This window comes from Carcharhinus amblyrhynchos, chromosome 4 (genome assembly GCF_965287045.1).
Source record: "Carcharhinus amblyrhynchos chromosome 4, sCarAmb.v2.hapA, whole genome shotgun sequence".
Taxonomy (NCBI): domain Eukaryota; kingdom Metazoa; phylum Chordata; class Chondrichthyes; order Carcharhiniformes; family Carcharhinidae; genus Carcharhinus; species Carcharhinus amblyrhynchos.
Window position 1 is genome coordinate 19,417,442 of NC_137327.1, and position 15,380 is coordinate 19,432,821.

A 15,380-nucleotide genomic window follows, 5' to 3' on the forward strand; every position below is an offset into this window, starting at 1 on the left:
TACTCTTTTCAAACACAATAGTCATAGAGATCAGTGCAATATTAAGAAACTTTTGAAATATTAACATATCTGACAACTTGGGTGGGATTTTCCAGCTGCACTCGCCCCAATGCTGGAAAATCCCGCCCAAGGTCAATAGATCTTTGCATAGTCTGTGTCTGACCTGCTACAAATCCCATGGTAGACGGGATGGGAAAATTCAGCCCTTTGTGTATTGTGTAATCGAAGGAAAAGTTTTGTTTCGGCAAAGTACGAAAAAAAGCTATTGATCACATTGTAGCATTTAAGATGCGTCTTCTGTGATGGAGGCTGAATTTAGATGCTGTGCTAAGCATGGAAACATATTTGCTTTTTAAAAAAAAACACAATTTTGAAAAAAGTTACAGTCTATATTGTTTAGCCCAAAATTCAAAATGGGAGACCATTGTTCATTTATCTCACAGAATATTTCACAAACACATAAATCTGGATGCAAAAACTGTGGTCCTTGCTACTAATCAAACTATTGGGCCTTTGAATAATGGAATATTATATATACTGAATCTGGTTCACCCTTATCAGACACAGGAAAGGATCTGAGTGCTGGCAGGTCTGTAAGCTTGCAGAAAAATGAGTCACAAGGTTCGTGACTTGAGCATAAAAATCAAGACTGCTGTTCCGTCATACTGAGGAAGTGCTGCATTGCCAGAGGTACCCTTGGATGAAAAGTTAAACCGAGGCCTTGTCTGCCCTCTCAGATGGATGCAAAAGATCCCATGGTATTGTTTTGAGCAGGGGCATTATTTCCGGCAACTATTTACTTCTCAAGCAAGATCAAGTAGATTATCTGGTCATTGTGACATTGCTGTTTGAGAGGGCTTGCTGTGGGTAAATTGGATGCCATATTTCCTACAGCAGTGATTACATTTTGTAAACATTTCATTGGCCATAATGCACTTTGAGATGTCCACTGGTCCAGTGAAAACTGCCATATAAATGTGTCTTTCTTTATATCCTGCATGACTGACTTATCAAGAAAGTTTGCTCCAATAGCTCAGATTATATACGCCATTTAAAAATGTTGACATGCATAAATAGACTGAATATGATTTGCTTTGATTTGATTCTGATGTGTTATAAAGAGCCTGCCTTGACATCAAAGAAGTCGTCCATTCCAAAGTTTTTAGCTAACTGCTTGGCATGACCTACAGTTAAGAGCAATCCATGGAGTCATCATTTATATAACTTCCTTCGGAGACTGCCACAGAGTACAGGAAAATAACAAGAAATATTTCATTTCCCTTGTTTTTAAACAATTCATATAGTGCATAGATCTAGTATTATATTTTTTGGTTGCTTGCTGTATTTAAAATACATTTGTTCATAACCTTATTTATAAACAAATCAGTCTTATTAGTTTTTGCTTTGCGCTTGGCCTGGTGCTGTAAATATTTACTGGCTTTTGGATAAAAAGGAGGAAGTTGTGGGTATCTCTCATGTTCTCTGTTGCAATATACTGCATGTAAGGGCTATTTAGTAATCATGCAGTCAGGTTATCCCATTCCTGGCATATATAAAGATGAGGGATTTTGGGTTTACAAGAAATTTGCTCTGCTCATGGAACCCTTTTAACTATGAACACAATATAAAAGTATGAGGGGAAAACCAGAGTATCATTATCTTTTTCAAGCTTTTCTTTTGCATTCAAACTGCAAAATTTATTCAATTTATCGAAACCAATTAAAAAAATGAAATTGAGTGTCATCTTTAAATCAGTTCTTTTCAATGTTTGTTATTTAAAAATGATAACATTTTCCTTCACACTACTAAATAAATAATCTTTACAATTTTTAGTGGTGACCCTGTGTCTGGAAGATTTGCGAGGGAGGAACAATCAATTAGTAGCTATTGTTTTGTTAGCAATAATAATTAAACCAGGTTTAACAGAAGCCAAGGTAGAGTTTGTTTCTGGCACAATGATTTTGGCATAATGTTATTTATGCATTTCTACAATACATTAACAGCATTGCAGAACAACTCCATTAATGCCTCTCTGTCACAAGGACTACCTACTTCCACCTCCCTGGTGAAACCTGCCTCAGTCCCTCCATCACTGAAACTCTCACCCATGCCTTTGTCACTTCCAGACTTGAGTACTCCAATACTGCCCTCTCATCCTCCACCTTCTGTAACCTTCAAATCATTCCACTGCCACACTGTTCTACACCACATTCACCCATCACCTCTACCGTCACTGAGCAACACTGAATTCCAGTCCTCATCACTCAAAATTTTAAATACTCAACCCTGTGTTTAAATCCATAGTAGTCTTACCACTGCCTATCTCCATAACTTCCTTCTGCTCTATAAACCCTTCCTCCAAACAGGATCCAAGAAGATTCCCCTTCTTCCTATTACTTTACGGTCCACAATTCCTTCTATAAAGCATCCCATCTTCCCGCTGCTTGTATCTCCATTAGCAGCCTCCTTCAAACCCACCTCTTCAATCATGCTTTTGATCACGCCTCTTGCTATCTCATTTTTTTTGTCTTGCCATTTATATTTTTGTTGCACTCTGAAGTGCCTTGGGGTGTTTTCTGTGTGGCAATCACTATGTAGATGCAATGTGCTGTTGTCTGAGATATTGTGGCAATGAAGTTGTCTTGTTCCTTAAAGATAAATGATCAGCTATGAAATATAAAATATACAACCCACCGAGTTTAGCAGCTGTGGTTTTGATTCTTTCTAAGCACTGATCGGCCAACTTTAGCATTTTCTGCACTTCAGGTGTTACTAGCTCCATTTCATCTGCAATAAATAATTAAATTTAAACTCCTTAGCATTTGTTTTATTTGTGCATTTTGCATTTACATAGAACAACAAACTTGACGCTGACCTTAACTGGTCAACTAAAATTGTAAAGAAAATGTACAATTTGCAAACCCAACAAACATCTTTACCTTTAGTTTGGGCATCTTCTATTAAAGCTTGTGAAATAAAGTTAATGCTCTTCAGATACTCGCAATAAGCTTCCTGTTAATAACAAAAGATAAGGAGTCAGAAATGCATGATTTTAGTACTGTTTCTTCAGTCTAATTACATAGCAAGAGAAGCTTTTCCAAGTCAGTCTTGAGCCAATACCGTGCTGATTTCCATCAGGCACCAAATGGCTCAGTCACACTAAACTGAGTAGAGAATAACTCAGCAGATTCTCTCAACTACCCTGGTTCAACAAGTATCTTTTTTTTTTGTGTGTATGTATCACATATCTCCTATGACTGTTCATAGAATCCCTAGATTGCAAAAGGAGGCCATTTGGCCCATCCAGTCTACATCACCTCTTGGCACAGTATTTTACCCATGCCCTCCACCTTATCTCCACAATCTCACACATCTACCATGGCTAATCCATCTAACCAACCAACAAATATTGGGACACTAAGGGGCATTTTTTTATTACAGAAGCCCTACAGTGCAGAAGGAGGCCACTTGATCCATTAAGTCTGCACAAACCACAGTCCCACTCAGGCCCTATCCCGATGACCTCACACTTATCCACCCTGCTAATCCCCCGACACTAAGGGGCAATGTGCAACCACCACACAGACAGTCACTCAAGACGGGAATTGAACCTGGGTCCCTAACACTGCGAGGCAGCAGTGCTAACCACTGCCACTGTGCCACCATGTTGGTCACACTAAGCCGAAGATCAGGAGCAGTATATCATATAACATTCTGCTGCTGGATTTATACTGTCCAATATGTGAACAAGAACATTTCTCTCAGAAGGTGAAACATACCAAATTGCTATGTCCTTTCAACTGCACAAGACTGAATCGTAGTGAAAAAGCACAACTGTAGTTGGTTACTGTGTTTTTTGTCGTGAGACATAGAATGGAATTAATTTTGATGAACATGTCTACAAGCATTTAGTTTATGTTTTGCATGTTCTGCCCACTTACGCACTTTTTTAAACTTATTCAGTGATTTTTATGCCATCACCTCCAATTCCAGCTAATTTGGTATCCTCAAAAAATCCCACTGAGCATCTGAATCCAAGTCACTTTGTTAAGTTTGAATCATGGCCAAGCCTTGGGAACCACACTCGGTATTCCCTCCTCAACCCCCAAATAACATCCCTTACAGAAAGTCATTATTTTAGACCATTCAGCCAATGCCGTATCCATCCACAACATTTGCTCTGAGTCCCTACATTGCAAATTGTAGTAACATGGAATTTCATCAAATGCCCTTTGCAATTCTAGGCACATTACATAACTTGAGTATTGCTGAAAAGGTACATTTCGTTGAAGCTCTTTGTCTTGCACCCATCAGGATAATTGTAAGAATACAAATCCAAGGGGAGCAACAAATTCATACTGTATAAGAAGGGGTTGCTGATTGGATGGTAGAAGAATTGCCATGGAGAACACCCCACTTGATGGTGACTGATAGTTAACCTGGATTTTTGCGATTGTCCTGATGAATGCAATACACAAAGCTCTGACAAAAGATCTCTTTCCTCAGCAATACATTACATTGTGTTCACAAGTTCCTTTGTGTTTTTCAAAAGAACATTGCATGGGTAACAGATTCTGGAAGTATCTTTTTAAAGGAACATTTGACAGAATGTTCTTCACACTTTGCTGTAAATCAGCCTGTTAAAGATAATTTGTACAGGGACACAAGTACAAACATGGCATGGACAAACAGGCGTGAAAGCTTAAATAAAGCAATTATTTTAAATAGTGGAAGAATGCAGAGGAGATTTACCAGAAATGATGCCAGGGATGAAGGATTTTAGCGACAGGGTTATGTTCTCCTTAGAGCAAGGGAGATTGAGCAGAGTTTTGATTGAGGTATACAAGATTACCACAGCTTTGGATAAAGTAGACAAAGAAAAGCTACTCCCCTCAGTTTATAGTAGAAAGATTAGAAGACACAGATTTAAAGTTTATCTGGGCAAGAAATGCAGCAGTAATGTGAGATTTTTTCCTTTCACACAGCATGTGGTAATAGCCTATGAGGATGGAGGAAGTGACGATGATGATTGATTTCAAAAGAAAATTGGATGGGCAGTTCAGGGAAATAAAGTCGCAGAGCTACAGGGATGGAGCGAGGGAATGGTACTGATTGGATTGTTCTACAAAGAGCCAGCCCGTAAATCAATGGGCCAAATGGTCTCCTCCTGTGTCATAACGACTCTATGGGCGGGAATTTATGGCCCCGCTCAGACAAGATTGCAAAATCGCACCCGAGGCCAACAGAGATTTCCGTCCTGGGAACCTCGCCTGCCCCAGAATTAGGGCTGGGGCGATCATAGAGTTTTGGCCTATGACTCTAAGCAGAAAAGTGGTCAACCTGCAATAGGATTTAAATGTACTAGGAATCAGATCCACTGTTATAACTGTAGTCAGAAGAGAACTGATAAATTACTTCTTATTTTCTAAGTACCTTACTTGCTGACGCTAATGTAACACAAGCACAGACGTAAAGATATTTAGAAAATTAAAGCTGCATTTTTTAAAATGGACATATCAGTTTTTAACACAACAAAAACAGAAAATGCTGGAAAATCTCAGCAGGCCTGACAACATCTGCGAAGAGAGAATAGAGCCAACGTTTTGAGTCTGGACGATCCTTTGTCAGAGCCAAAGTCAACACTTTTTAAGACGGTCCACAACACATCATGTGACGTTGATAATATATCAGATAAGAGCTGAAACTCAAGCAAATATCTCATTAAAATATAAACAACCTTAGTCCCTTTAAAAACTCACAAGACTTTGTTTAGGATGAGCTGCAAACAAACAAGAATATGTGGCTGCTGCTTCATCTGCCTGCCTCCCCATGAACAATGGGGATTTTGAAACTCAGTGGGTGTTAGACAATTGTAAATCTCATCATTCTTTGCTTATACAGCAATGATTTCTCATCTCAAACATAAAGACCGTGGCTGTCTCAAAACACTCAAAATATGAAAGGCCACAACACAGACTGTATATCAGCCCAACGCACTACCATATTTGGGAAAGGTCTTTAGGCTTGTATAGCTAATGTGGTTAAGGCAGCTATGTTTGTACCTGCTTTTGAAAATCACAACAGATGCTGTCTGGATCAGAGAAACACCTTAAAAGGTTCCATATGAGAAACCATCTGAAACCACCAAACCAGGTACAAGACACTGCAGCAAAGGTCTATTAGTGGAAAGTGGGTGTAGAAATCTCCACCCAAACTCTTCCATCTTCAAGTTCACGTAAGAGTTGACCACCTGGCAATTCAACGACATGAAGCAGCTTATTGAGAATCCACTGCTTTACAAGACCAGCCAAAGCATTAATTCATCTAAAAAAACCACAGGCCTGCTACAAAAAAGACCAAAATCATTATAACTTTTAATGTATTCTTTTTCCTCATATGCTTCTAATCTTTGTGCGTGTGAGAGATGTTGTGTTATAACCTCCAGGGGAAGAGTGTGATAATAAATAAACTTGTTTAGTTTTAAATTCACAAAGCCTGCTGCTGGAAACATTTAAATTGGGAAAACATTGAGGGTAGGAAAACAAACACACCTCACACAGAAAAAAAACTTTGGTTGCAGACAATACGGAAACACACTGGCTGGAATCTTATCACCTCGCTCACAACAGGAAGCGGAGTGGGTGAGGGTCAGAACATGGAAAAGTCTGTTGACCTCGAGCGGGATTTTACGGATTCAGTATGAGTGATGCCATAAAATCCCACCACAAACGCTGTCGGGACAATGAAATTCCTTGTACAAACAAACTTATCTGGAACTCTTGTGCAATCACAGTCATTATTTTGTTTAGAAGACTAACAAGAAAGATTTATATCCAGATAGCAGGGATTGCAAAATATGAGTAGGAAAGCGATAATATTGACAACCTGTACAGAGCACAGTCAAGTTATTCAATATTTTAATTGAATAATTTATTATGCTGCAAAGATTGGAGATATTTTCTACTTTCTGTTGTCCCAGAACATCGTCAAAGCTTGAAGATGTAGACATTTTAATATCTTTGTACAAGTTTTAAACATTGCAGCATTTTAAATGCAGCTTTGACCACGGTCAGACAGATAATAAAAATTCACTCTCAAATTCAGGAAAACACTTGAAATGATAGGAGCCCATTTGGTCAATGCAGAATCCTGCTTCTTCAGCTTATAGATGACAGCAATAACCATGGTCTCCTCCTCTTAGCCATCCAAAGTTCCTATTCGCTTCTAATCTACACTTCAAACAGATCTATCAGAAATTGGCACAGAAACTGGCTATTAAGTGCACTAAGAATATTTTGGTGATGACCTGAACATTAAATGTTCTTTCACAACAGCACTCAGTTCCTCACTTGGCAATTCCAAAACCTAAGCAGAACATGCATTAATATTACTGGTACTCAGCTTTTAAGCCACATCTCCACACTTTTAAATACTTTGGTACCCCTGTCACATTTACAATGATACTAGGTAATTACGTTGATAAACAAACCGAGCTCTCTTATAAATTATAAATATATTTTAAAGGACTAAATTGGTCTGATTGGTTCAAATGGTACAATTGCTCTATTTAAAGGGTGGCACGGTGGCACAGTGATTAGCACTGCTGGTTCACAGCATCAGGGACCCAGGTTCAATTCTGGGCTCCGGTCACTGTCTGTGTGGAGTTTGCACCTTCTCCCCGTGTCTGCATAGGTTTCCTCCAGGTGCTGCAGTTTCCTCCCACAGTCCAAAGATGTGCAGTTGATTGACCATGCTCAATTGCCGCTTAGTGTCAGGGGGATTAGCAAGGGTAAATATGTGGGGTTACAGAAATAGGGGCTGGGTGGGATTGTGGTCGGCGCGTCCTTGATGGGCTGAATGGCCTCCTCCTGCACTAAGGGATTCTATTCAATGAATTCACACCTCAAAGCTTTGCTAAACTTTTCAAACTGCCAAACAAATATCCTTGGAGACAGCTGAAACCCAGCTCATCTAAAGAGACAGGGTTGTTGATGGGGATGCCCTTTGTCTATGATAAATTGTGTTGAAAGATTCTAAATCTCTTGCCTGAGGTTCCCTGCTGCTAAGGCTTTTTTTTTGTCTCAGATTCTTCTTGGGCCATTACCTTGACCTGAATTACTTACCAGTGGACTAACTCAGAACATTGCACTTAACATTTTATTCAAAAACAAATCATTTGTCAACTGCTCCCTGCTTCTGGCAAAAGTCAAACTTGACACTTTATCTTTTGCTGTAACACTTGGGCACTTACGAACATGGACATTAAAACTCTTTCAACTGCACAGATCTTCCGATCAACTTTTTCCAGTCTAACATCCTTGGTCCACATTTGGAATGAAAAGTACCCACTGATAGGCTGTAAATACTGTCAGGCAACTCCAACCCCCCATGTGCCCCTTGCCATCCCCTTTCACCCCACCACCCACCCCCCGCAACATCCCATGTGACCCATGTTTCTTCTCTTTCATGCAACCCCTTCTCAGGCAGTCTCCCTGTACCCATTCCCCATGTCCCCCACCCCCCACCCCCTTTCCCCACTCCATCCCACCCTAAAGGCCACTGCATCCATAATGTCCTTCCGAAGGAGTGTGCAGTGCCACTACTGATCAAAGGATTTTGAGCACCGCACAGCAGAAAACAGGACACTGCATATGTTGCAAACTTGGAACAAAAGGAAAACATTCTGGCAGGTCGGTCATTAGGTAGATCAATATTTAAGATGTAGAGCCTTTGAAAAGTTTATATTTAAAATGTTAGCATTTGTTGAGAAATGCCGAGTGTTTCCAGCATTCTCTATAATTACAGAGTGACAGGTTTACACAGGCAGTTTCTGTTATAAATGTGGGCATAGCAATTTCTAGAAATATAAAAATAACAGAATGTGTAAGTGTACCATTGGGTGTGAATTACATCCGTCTATTCTGATCCAGTTATTCCTGGTTTCGTATGCTGCAGCTAAAAACAAGTATAGTAGAGAGCTGAAAATACTGTAACTAGGGAAGGTGATGGTCTAATGTATTATTGCTAGACTGTTAATCCAGAAATTCAGCTAATGCTCTGGGGACACGGGTTGGAAGCGTGCCATGGCGGATGATGGAATTTTAATTCAATAAAAAAAATCTGGAATTAAGAACCTAACGACGACCATGAAACCATTGTTGACTGTGGGAAAAACCCATCTGATTCACTAATGTCATTTAGGGAAGGAAATCTGCTGTCCTTACTGGGTCTGGTCTCCATGGGACTCCAGAGCCACTGCAATGTGGTTGACTCTGAACTGTGCTCTGAACAAGGGCAATTAAGAATGGACATTAGACGCTGGCCAGCCAGTGACACCCATGTCCCACAAATGAGTTAAAAAAAAAGCCTCCATAGTCCGGTAATCTATTGTTCAGAAACACAGGTTATCCGGAATTATTTTGAGCAAATGTAAGCAATTGTTTTAATACAGTATTGTGTAAGTGAAAATACAGAAGATACAGTTTTTGGGTAAATAAAATTGTCATTACTACGTTATAATATTTTTTCAATGTTATATATTTCAGGTAAATATTTGTTAGGTTAGTGTACTCAGCAGGTCTGATAGCACGCGTAGAGATAGAAAGCGAGTTAACATTTCCAGAGAACAATACAATCTCTACAGTGCAGAAGGAAGTCATTCAGTCCATCGAGTCTGCACCAACTCTCCGAAAGAGCATCCTACCCAGCCACCCTACCCACTCCACTCCCACAACCCCCATAACCTTGCACATTTATTATGGCTCATCCACCCAACCTGCACATCTTTGGACTGAGAGAAGAAACTGGAGGGCCTGGAGGAAACCCACGAAGACATGGGGGCAACATGCAAACTCCACACAGACAGAAACCCAAGACCAGAATCAAACCCGAATCCCCAGCGCTGTGAGGCAACAATGCTAACCACTGTGCCACCCCTTCATTTCCAATGGTCCTGGCTGAACTGCCGGCTCTGTTACTTTCTGCCAATAAATGTAGCCAGAGCTGCTGAAAATTTAACAGCATATTCAGTGCTTACTTCCTGACAGGTACACCCTCCATGTGCGATGCGCCTTCCAAGGAGAGTGAGCAGTTTGACAGTAAACAGTCAAAGCCATTGTCCTCTTCAGATCTACCTGGTGATCCGACACACTAAAGTATACAGACCAGGAAGCTCACAGTAAAGTTCCCCGTTTCCTGGGCAACAAGATTAAAACTCAGCCAACTCCAATTTGTTGCGCTTTGTAAACACCATGCAATATAGATATCCAAGGTAGTGAGTGAAGATTATAGCAGTGAAGGAACATAGAGACCAGTGACTGGAGTAAAGCTCATACTTTCAATGCTATTTCACTTTTTAAAAGAGTGGCACAGTGGTTAGAAATGCTGCTTCCTAGAGCTAGGGATGCGAGTTTGATTCCCAGTTTGGGTCAATGCCTATGCGGAATCTGCACATTCTCCCCGTGTCTGCGTGGGTTTGCTCTGAGTGCTTCGGTTTCCTCCCACAGTCCGAAAGACGTGCTGGTTAGGTGCATTGGCCATGCTAAATTTTCACAGTAACTTAAATGTGGTATTAATGTAAGTCTACTTATGACATTACTAAATTAACTACTTGCTGAATTTATTGAAATATTAACTATGAAAAAAATTCAACTGTAGTGGTTTAGACCTGAAAGGTTTTAACACCAATTTTGAATACAAGTGAGAGAGTGGTAATAAATGTATCCCAATATTTTTATTTTAAGTTTAAGTTTATTTATTAGTGTCACAAGTAGGTTTACATTAACATTGCAATGAAGTCACTGTGAAAATCCCCTAGTTGTCACACTCCAACACCTGTTCGGGTACATTGAGGGAGAATTTAGTACGGCCAACACACCTAACCAGCACACCTTTCGGACTGTGGGAGGAAACCCACACAGACATGGGGAGAACATGCAGACTCCATACAGACAGTGACCCAAGCCAGGAATCGAATCTGTTGGACAACATTGATGATATTTCCAATGGATGATCATAGGGGAGGGTTTGGGATGTTCCCCACGTTGGGAAAGTCATTTTCATTGAATCATAGAAACCCTACAGTACAGAAAGGGGCCATTTGGCCTATCAAGTCGGCGCCCACCACAATTCCACCCAAGCCCTATCCCTGTATATTTTACCCGCTAATCCCTCTAAGCTATGCATCTCAGGACACTCAGGGGCAATTTAGCATGGCCAATCCACCTAACGTGCCCATCTTTGGACTGAGGGAGGAAACTGGAGCACTTGGAGGAAACCCACGAAGACCTGAGGAGAACGTGCAAACTCCACGCAGACAGTGACCGGAGCCGGGAATCGAACCCAGGTCCCTGGAGCTGTGAAGCAGCAGTGCTAACCACTGTGCCACCCTTGTATCCTTTCAACCCGATACAAAAGGATGGAGAGACATGAGAACCTTGATCCCCGCTCCCTGGGTCTGGGTCAGGGTTAGGGTTAGGTTAGAGTTAGGGTTAGGGTCAGGCTGAGGGTCTGGGTCGGGGTCTAGGTCAGGGTGTGGGTGTGGGTCTGGGCCAGGGGTCAGGGGGTGCTCCCCCCTCCCCCGGGCTGATCCGCCCACTCTGCCGCGGTTGCTGCCCCGGGGGCCTGGGAGCCCCACCGCCCCCCGGGCTCAGGGTGAGCCGGACCGGCTCTGCCCGACTGACAGTCGACGTGCCCGGTTTCAGGGATGGGGAAGAGGGGCGCTGACTGATCCCCGCCGTCCAGTTTTACCTTCCGCCGGCTCTCCGTGTCCAGCTGGATCGCCGCCCTCGCCAACTTCATGGCGTTTTGCAGGGCGTTCGCCCCCGACTCTGTCAACGCCATGTCGCCCAACCGACCGACTGCCCTACCGGAACCTTTATCCGGGGCTGCGGAGGGACACCCGGAGGAAATTGTGCGCCGGGCGTATCGGCAACCCGGACACATAAAGGGGTGAGATACTGCGGGGCAGCTGCTGCGGGGCACCATGACAGCGCCATCTGCTGGTCACTGCCAGCCAAGAGCTTCCAAACCCCTCAGACCCAACTCCAGCTGCCTTTCAAAGGTGGACATGCAGTAATATTTTTGGAAGGAATGCTTTAAAGTTCATTTATTTGTGTCACAAGTAGGTTTACATTAACTCTGCAATTAAGTTACGGTGAAAATCCCCTAGTTGCTATACTTTGGTGCCTGTTTGGGTACACTGTGGGAGAATTTAGCATGCACCTAACCAGCATGTCTTTCAGACTATGGGAGGGAACCAGAATACCCAGAGGAAACCTGCACAGACACAGGGAAAACATGCAGACTCTGCGCAGACAGTGACCCAAGCCAAGAATCTAACCTGGCCCTTGCGTTGTGAAGCAGCAGTGCCACCGCCTGACATGACCACTTTTTGTACTATCAAAAAGATCGGCGGGTTAGATTGATTGCCTATGCTAAATTGCCCCTTCATATACCAAGGTGTATAGGAGCATTAGCGGGGTAAATGCGTGGGGATAGAGCCTGAGGAAGATGCTCTATCAGAGAGTTGGTGCAGATCCAATGGGTTGAATGGCACTGTATAATTCTACAATCTCATTGTTCTCACCTGTCCAGTTTTTAAACTAGCCTAACAGGTTCTGCGTTTTTCCAACAGTTTCTGTATCGGTGTCTTTATTTAAGGAAATATGTAAATGTGTTAGAAGCATTTCAGCAAAGGTTTACTGGACTGACACCAGGAATGGGCGGGTTGCTTTATGAGGAAACGTTGGAGAGATTAGGCTTTGTCCACTGGAGTTTAGAAGAGTAAGAGGTGCCTTGGTTGAAATGTTTAAGACCCTGAAGGGTCTTGACAGAATGGATGTGGGAAATGTTTCCTCGTGTGGGAGAATCTAGAACTAGGTATCACAGTTTTAAAATAAGGAGTTGCTCATTTAAGATGGATATAAGGAGACATTTTCTTTCAGAGGGTCATGAATATTTGGAACTCTTCCTCAAAACGCTTTGGAAAAAGTTTTGAATATTTTTAAGGCAGAACCTTTAAATAGCTTCTTGATTAATGGGATGAAAGCGCATTGGGCGTCAGCAGGAATCTGAGTTTAAAGTTACAGTCTGATCAGCCATGAATTTATTGAATGGTGGGGGCAGACTTGAGGGGCTGAGTGGCCTTCTCCTGTTCCTGATCCATTTGTTTACATGCTTTGCTATGTTTATTGTTGATTGATATCCTGATTCGTAATAAATTATCATAAAGATATTCAACTGGAGAAAAGGAAAGGTGTCTCCACTTGTAGGCCTGTCCAAAATTAAGGATCATATATAGAAGATCGTTTCAAATAATTCCAAATAGTTATTTTAGTCAGTTAGAAGATGAAACTTGCTGTGATATGAAATGTTTATGGGAAGGCGAAAGGAATGTGGAGTATGCTGACAGAATAAGGTGGAGTGGGGTTGGTGGAGGCTCAATGTAAAAGTAAAGTAAAAGTAAAATTTATTTATTAATCACAAGTAAGGCTTACATTAACACTGCAATGAAGTTAATGTGGAATTCCCCTAGTCACCACAGTCTGGCTGGCGTCTGTTCAGGTCGATGCACCTAACCAGCATGTCTTTCAGACTGTGGGAGGAAACTGGAGCACCTGGAGGAAACCCCATGCAGGCATGGGGAGAATGTGCACCCTCCACACAGACAGCACCCAAACTGGGAATTAAACCGTGGTCCCTGACGCTATGAGGCAGCTGTGCTAACTGCTGTGACACTGTGCCACCCAATGTGGAGCATGACTCAGGGCAGTTGAGCTGAAGGGCCCGCTTCTGTGCTGATATTCTATGTAGTTCCAAAGAGGTAGCTGTTTTCCTACTCACAGATCTTGTTGGTCTCACAGTGGTTAACCAGAGCTGAGTTTGCATGTTCAATGATGGTAAGTGACATGCTGATTTATGCCTCACGGCAGCACGGTGGCACAGTGATTACACTGCTGCCTCACAGTGCCAGGGACCTGGGTCTGTGTGGAGTTTGCACATTCTCCCCATCTCTGCGTGGGTTTCCTCCGGGTACTTCAGTTTCCTCCCGCAGTCCAAAGATGTGCGGGTTAGGTGCATTGACCATGCTAAATTGCCCCTTCGTGTCAAGGGGAACTAGCAGAATAAATATGTGGGTGTACAGGGATAGGGGCTGGGTGGGTGCAGACACAATGGGCCAAATGGTCTCCTTCTGCACTGTCTGAAATTCTATGACTGGACATTTGGAGGGAGCCCGTGAGCCTGAGAATTCACCATTGAAGGGGTTGGGGGTGATTTTCAGATGCTTTTTCCACTGTGGAAAGCGATTGGCCAACAGTAGAACATGGGCAGGAAACAGCTCAGCCATCCCTTAGATGCTCAAGGATAACCGATGCAATTTGCAGGCTGACCTGTATATAAATGGACTCCACTGCCATCTGAACAAACATTGAAGGGGGCTGCTGGAGGTTAGGTGCAGAAAGGTTCAGATATTTTCTGGCAGGAATGCCATCCCTTATCTCCAAAAACACCACGGCATGATGCCAGCTACCCCCCCCCTCCCCCCACAACCCCCACCAACTCTTAATCATCAATTCTGGTTTGACTCGACCCCCCTGGTGGTGAGAAGCTGCCTTGCAATGAAGAGCTCATCAGCTCACCCGAGTGATCTGAATGCTTTGATGTCTGTGAAAGCTTCCTACCTCCTAATATTAGCTTTGGACCGACAGCACGGCCATTGTGCCAGCTTTGTGGCCATCTTGGGCAGAGGTTGAAAATGCCCCCTCCATCCATTTGCATTAAAGGTGGATCTGTACGAAGGAAGGAGAATGGGTTGTGCTCAAGTGAAAAGAAGTCACAACACATTCTGATGAAAGGTCACGGACCTGAAACATTAACTCTGCCAGCAGATGCTGCCAGAGCCATCAAGAATTTCCTGACTTTATTTCAAACTTCCAGAATCGGCAGTACTTTGCCACGTTGACTGGTATGCCAAGAAAAGAAAATTTGCCAAGGAGAGATTGGAAGTATCTGTTTCTATTTTTTTGTTTGTTTTTATTCCAATTCAATCAAATTAAGTCCAATTCAGAGTCTCAACAAGTTGGGACATTCCCGATCCAAGCTGACAAGACAGGGCTCTCACCTCCTGTCTTGGGTTTGATCTACAGTTCTATGAGGATGTGTCTAGGGCAGTGGATAGAGGAGAGCCGGTGGATGTGGTCTTTCTGGATTTTCAGAAGGCGTTTGACAAGGTACCTCAGAAGAGGTTATTGCAGAAGGTCAGGGGACATGGAGTTGGGGGTAGGGTGTTAGCGTGGATAGAGGATTGGTTGTCAAATAGGAGGCAGAGAGTGGGGGTCAATGGGTGCTATTCGGATTGGCGGTTGGTGACTAGTGGGGTG

At 42.6% G+C, this 15,380-nt stretch overlaps 1 protein-coding gene across 2 annotated transcripts in view; it reads right to left on the reverse strand.

Moving 5' to 3' along the window:
- Positions 1 to 11,859, reverse strand: part of vps9d1 (VPS9 domain containing 1) — an 81,742-nt gene extending 69,883 nt beyond the window's left edge. For both annotated transcript variants that reach the window (XM_080186781.1, XM_080186782.1), the window contains exons 1-3: positions 11,749 to 11,859; positions 2,940 to 3,012; positions 2,695 to 2,787 (exon numbers count right to left, since the gene is read on the reverse strand). In XM_080186781.1, coding sequence (XP_080042907.1) covers positions 2,695 to 2,787; positions 2,940 to 3,012; positions 11,749 to 11,841 — 259 coding nt within the window. In that variant the 5' untranslated portion in view covers positions 11,842 to 11,859. The remainder of the gene's footprint in view (positions 1 to 2,694; positions 2,788 to 2,939; positions 3,013 to 11,748) is intronic.
- Between the last annotated feature and the right edge of the window lie 3,521 nt (positions 11,860 to 15,380).